Here is a 6,000-nt window from a genome sequence, read left to right on the forward strand (position 1 = left end):
TACAGTTTCATTAAATGATCCACTGAGGCTCCTATCAATCAATCACTTAAATGACATCTATTATTCCTGTAAACACGCAATGCTACTGAGATTTTTAGCATATCTAATGACCCCTGGTGGTGCTTCAGCTTTAAGCACTTTGAACTTTGGCTTCACCTTATAACCTAAATGAGGCAAATGATTTTACTAGGAGGTCCTTCCTGAAATAGTGCATTCTGACAGTTTTCTGGACTTACTACCACGATTGGAATACCCTTTAAAAGCCTGGGTTTTGAGAATCAAATTTTCACCACTGTTTATCTGAGACATGGTTATGTTAAGTGTGTAGTTTGCTACAGGAAGGACAGCAACTGTAATCAATGTGTCATGTAACATTACCATTTAAAAATTAAGAGGTATAACCACAACCTCCATGTGTTCCTGGTCCAAATAAAAAAACATGTGGTGCAATAATGAATGCTAGTATAAAATTGAACCAAATTCCAAACCAAAGTAACTTTTCAATGCACAATTTCATCAAGAACATCAAGAACTCTGAAATTTCAGTGTAAGTGTATTTTTAAGATTATGGATGTGCTAAATTAATGTTAATGCAATTAATCTATTTGCCAACATGTTGAGAAAATCTCAGGTTTTGTTTCACTGCAGTCACCCATAGGTTTCAAACACACAACAGTTTTAACCTGTGACTCTATATCCCTCATACATCAATAATTAAGCTTACACATAGGCAAAATGTACATGTGATTACATGAGGTGCCGTAGAAACTGAATTGTACTTATGCTTGTTTGACTAACATGCAAATTCCACTACGTTAGAGTTTTATGTATAATGATATTTATGTTATTTATGGAAAGGGAACTGTATCTGTAACACTCACCCTTCCCTGAGAGATACTTGAAAGACAAAATGTGCTTATGGGCTTTTGAACAGTTTTTATTGTTAATGTCTATAAATGTTATGTATATAACAATACAGTATGCTGTTATAGTATGGAGGCATTGTAATATGCAAAATAAAAATTTTAATACCCTTTGAAACAAAAGGAGTTTATTTCATTGACAAGACAATTCTCTCTTTTTTTGAAGTTTTGCTAACACTGAAATTCTCAGATTCGATGTAATACCAGACACATCCATGACACCCAATCAATAGGTGGCGCTCATGCTAACGACAATAATGTACATAAGGAAACAGAAGAAGTGGTTTCACTTTTCATTCATTGTGGTTGAGGCCTAACGTAGGTGAGTGAGAATGTAAAGGCTTAAGACGAGTCTTTTTAATACATTTGAGGAAGATGGTGATGTATAGTCATCAATTCTGTACACGTATATATAGAAAATCATCTGGGAGCGTTGTTATATTTGTTCTTTGAAACTATAACCTAATTAGCGGGAGGGTTGTGAGCTAGCTCGCTAGCAAATGTCGCTAGCTTCTGAAGTTCGTACACTTTCATTACCCAAGCACTGCAACGACATTACATCTGAAATGTGGAACCACTGTGCACTGTGCGACTTCCGTTACTGAATTTTACTGAATAAAGAAAGACGAGCCGCTGAGACTGTAGCGTCAGGGATAGTTAATTCTAGCGACGCTAGAATTAGCAGGCTAGCTAGTACCACTTCCTACGGTTACCAAGAGTTGACGTGTTTACCTACATAACGTCAAGTTAGCGAACGTCAGATGGTGGGTGACGTCACATTCGCAGCAACGTCCTGCAGCATTTCAACACTTAATGTTGGTGAAGTCATCATGCTAAAGTCCCATCGTATGGGATAAATACGTAAAGATAATGTAGCAGCAATAGTTCCATTTAAAGCTAATTTGTGTACTTCGCTTGAGTAGTTAGCCCTTTCCCACACTTCATTTTTTCTTAGTTAGCATTTTTATGTTGTTTTTATCAACTTTAAGTGTTGGAATATGTGTATATCTATGAGTCAATGAGTAACAAATTAACGTTAGATCTGTTTTGCTGTAGGATAAGATAAACTATCAATCCCTAAAGGGTTTGTATGTGTGATGCTGTATTTTTTTGTCTAGATTATCTAAAAAAAACTTAGTATATTTATTAATTGCCCCACTTTTCATTGGGGAGGATTGTCACAGCCCTTTTGAGTGATTTTTAATCTTTTGCTGTGGTACAGTAATAATAAATATATTGTTCTGAATCTTCTAGGAAGCGTTGAACTTCATCATGGTGAAAATTTTTGTTGGCAATCTTGCCTGCAGTACCACAGCTGATGAGCTGCGTGAACTTTTTGAGAAGTATGGCAAAGTCTCAGAATGTGACATTGTCAAAAACTATGGTTTTGTACACATGAACAACATGTCTGAAGCAGAGGAGGCCATCAGAAACCTGAACCAATGCGAGTTGCACGGCTGGCCCATGAATGTGGAAATGAGCAAAGGGAGGCCTAAGTCTACCACCAAGCTGCATGTCAGTAACCTTGGTGAAGGGGTCACCAGCGATGTTCTCCGAGCCAAGTTTGAAGAGTTTGGCCCAGTGGTGGAGTGTGACATAGTGAAAGACTATGCCTTTGTTCATATGGAACGAATGGATGATGCCATGGATGCCATCAGTAAACTGGACAACACAGCCTTTAAAGGTGAACTCTTGGGCAAGGGAGAGCTTGTTATCTTTTCTGTCTGTAAATACGAATTTGGAATCTGTTCTGTCGTCGTAGACCTCCCGTGACAAGTAAATTCCACTAGCTGACATTTTTCCACAAACAGAGGAGAAGTATGGATAACCTTTGCTTTAACTGACCAGGTGGACTGAAAGTAATCACTTGTAGGTTTGGCAGTGTCTCTTATAAACCCAGTGTAACTGCTGAATAGTCACTGGTATAAAATCACCTGCACCTGGCACTGAAGGTTATTTCGGGCATCGCTCAGTGATTGTCAGTCAAATACGTTTAACGTGTTTTATAATCGCTTTAATCGGTTCGTGTCAGAACCTCACGGTCTCATGCGTGTCTTCTCTCTTCTTACAAGGCAAGCTGATGAGTGTACAGCTGTCCACCAGTCGGCTTCGCACTGCCCCAGGAATGGGAGATCATACTGGCTGCTATGTCTGTGGGAAACATGGTCACTGGTCGAAAGACTGTCCTGTCGGTCGGAATGGTAGCCACTGTGACAGCATGAGAGGCCACAGCAGCTGGGCCCCTCCTTACGGTCCCCCAGGTTATGACAGGGGCAGCTATGGAATGGCCTTATCTCCAGCAACTGATTACATTGGTGGCTCTGCGTATAGTCAGGCTAGTTATGCAGGTGGTTTGCCACCTCCCCCTCGAAGGCTTAGTGGCTATGAGTTTGGAGATAGGTATGCCAGCAGAGCAGCAGGCTCCTATGCTGACAGGTCATCAGTTTATGATCGTGACCGTCTCTACAGCAGTGTTGACTATTATAAGTACAGGGCTCGTTCATATGGCTCAAGTTATTTCGAAGATCGTCGCATGTCCTATCTCCCCCCTCCCCCACCTCCTGCTTCCTCCCTTCCTAAGCTCCCCTCCAGTATCAGTCCATATGACCGTCAGCCACTGCCTCCACCTTCATCAGCTGCCACAGCTGCAGCGTACTATGCACAGGACCACAGCCCAATCAGACGAGTGCCAGTTTCTTCGGCAGGATACACCTATGAGCGAACACGGCTGTCACCGGTGTCGACTTCCAGGAGCCCCTACACGGTTCCACGACCCAAGGATCATGTGCCACGTTATGCACCTTACTAAAACCATGGTGCCAAGGTGAGTAACATAGTAAACAAGTATGGCATTTTATTTGATCACTCAAATGGGACATTTTGCTGTAAAATCTTACTGGTCTGTGAGGACTAGGATCTCAAGTTTTTTTTGTTTTTTGTTTTTAAGGTTCTGAATCCCTTGAAGCTGTTCTGAAGATTAGTGAGACCGTAAACCTTGTTTCTGAAAAGATTTGCTTTTCTTATTTTTTTTATTTTTAGGTGCGTTTGTGAATTACTGGACTAATCCTTTGTCAACATTACTACAAGTTTCATGATTTCATCAGCCTACGCATTTGGTGACAAATTCGTGTGAGATGTGGAAATTCACTTTGGGAATTGTCGGTATCTTCCGTGCCAGTTGCCCTCAGAGGAATTATCTTTTCAGTCATACTTACACTGCACTGTTTGACATTTATGATGTATAAGAGACATTTTATTGCTTACTCTGTAGGTTTTCAGTTCAGTTTTTAGCCATGGCTTTTTTCTTACCTGCATTTCTTCCTTACATGAAGCAAATTGTTAAATTCAGAAAATATTGTTTGTTTGCTATGGTTTGTCATTTAGAAGAGAGCTGGATTTATACTCGTGGGTTAAGGGGCTCCACATTACCTACAACAGCTACATCCACAGGCTCCAAGGTTATGCTGTAGCTGAAGTGCTTTTGCCTTTGAAATGTAGCCGCGCAGGATTCAGAGTTAATAGAGATACTGAAGACAGAAAGAACTGTGGCTGCTAATGTTTTCCCTTCATGTTTCATGATAGTGGCGCTTCTGAGTAAAGAATCTCGATAGTCCCCTCCTTTGCAATTACAAACATTCTGCTCACAGTGACCATAAACGATGTACAAATGGATGATAAGAGTAAACAGCAATTGCATGGTGGTAAACACGTCAAAGTCATGCTATACATTACCAGGTTGTAACTCCAGTTCTATACATAATTGTACACCCTGTCTCCACAGTTATTATGGATAATAGAAAGCCAAAAAACTTGTGCATCCATCTAGAGCTGCAATCACCATCCTTCACCTACTGATGATCGTAACACATCCAGGGTCTTGAGGGGCTGAAGCCAATCCCAGCTGCCATTGGGGAGGTGAAATCTGACTACTGTAAATAAAAGTACCTATGGCAGGACTCATGTGAGCCCCTTGGAATGACTATAAATCCACCTGAAGTCTTCTTTTTTCATTCAAATATACACATTTTATTTTTTTGGATGTGGGCTCTATCATCTGCTTATAGTGCAGAAGAGTTATATCGACTTGATCTCAGCCAGTTATATAGATGTGGATAAAAGTAAATATTTGACCAAAAGCATTTTTCAAAAATGATCATCTTTGGTGTCTAGCATTTTGCTGTGATGGTCCATGATTAATGTATGTTCAAACTGCACTCTTTGCCCTCTGTAGCACATGGAACAGACACAGTCATCCATATTGACAAAAAACAAAGAAATGTCCAGCTGACCTGGTTGAATGGTAGGAGGTAGAGTCATGCTTTTGAGTGATTTCAAACATTCCAGCCTCATGTGGTTTTCTATTTTGAGTGTATTCATCAAAACTTGCTGAATTTTAGAGTACTTGAAGTGTCTCCTGATCTGAAGTCAATCATTGTCTTAGTGACACCAGAATAAGGATATTTGCTGGCATGCATTGTGCAACGTGTTATCATCCTGGAGACGATGTTATCATCCTGGAGACACTTTGCCTACAACTGACAGCAAAAATTAACCCGTCATGTCTTTAATTGTCATCTGTGATAAATGTTTGTTGTATTCATACACAACATAAGCAGAGACAGAAATGTCAGGTTGGACTCAGGGCTTGGGCTAAGTCATGAAGCACTTGCTTTGTTACATGTGCCTTTTTGTTGAATTGGTGGATTTGAAGTTTGTATTTTTTTTTTAGATATGTATAAAAATGTATACAAGCATACATGAAAAATCAAAAGAGAAATATTTTAATAAAACCAATAGTTGTTTGGTGTTGCTTGACATTTAGCAGTTTTGTTTGAAACCCCAGTTTGTCGAGTTATAGATACAATCAGACTTTTTGCTCTAACTTTTTTTTTTTTTTAATCTTTCTTTGCTTATGAGCATGTTGCTCATAATTATTTGGAAGAGAGCTATGTAAAGTCCATTGTCACAAACGACTTAAGAATCAAGAGCAAAATCCCTTTGTAAAATAAAGTCTTTAAACGGTTCTACTTTTGAAATGATCTGGGGTTCCGTTACAAACACATGGGGTATTACTGCC

At 39.6% G+C, this 6,000-nt stretch overlaps 1 protein-coding gene across 3 annotated transcripts; it reads left to right on the plus strand.

Moving 5' to 3' along the window:
- Positions 1-1,169: 1,169 nt before the first annotated feature.
- On the plus strand, positions 1,170-5,744 carry LOC113138031 (RNA-binding protein 4.1-like). Of its 3 annotated transcripts, none has more exons than XM_026320159.1 (4): positions 1,170-1,245; positions 2,178-2,607; positions 2,996-3,747; positions 4,705-5,744. In XM_026320159.1, the coding sequence occupies exons 2-3, from the start codon at positions 2,196-2,198 to the stop codon at positions 3,730-3,732; spliced, it is 1,149 nt and encodes a 382-aa protein (XP_026175944.1). In that variant the 5' UTR covers positions 1,170-1,245; positions 2,178-2,195; the 3' UTR covers positions 3,733-3,747; positions 4,705-5,744. The 3 variants fall into 3 exon arrangements, with proteins under 3 accessions (XP_026175944.1, XP_026175934.1, XP_026175952.1); XM_026320149.2 differs by lacking the exon at positions 4,705-5,744 and adding an exon at positions 3,963-4,188; XM_026320167.1 differs by lacking the exons at positions 2,996-3,747; positions 4,705-5,744 and having other exon boundaries at positions 2,178-2,974.
- The last annotated feature ends 256 nt before the right edge of the window (positions 5,745-6,000 follow it).

This window comes from Mastacembelus armatus, chromosome 18 (assembly GCF_900324485.2).
Source record: "Mastacembelus armatus chromosome 18, fMasArm1.2, whole genome shotgun sequence".
Taxonomy (NCBI): domain Eukaryota; kingdom Metazoa; phylum Chordata; class Actinopteri; order Synbranchiformes; family Mastacembelidae; genus Mastacembelus; species Mastacembelus armatus.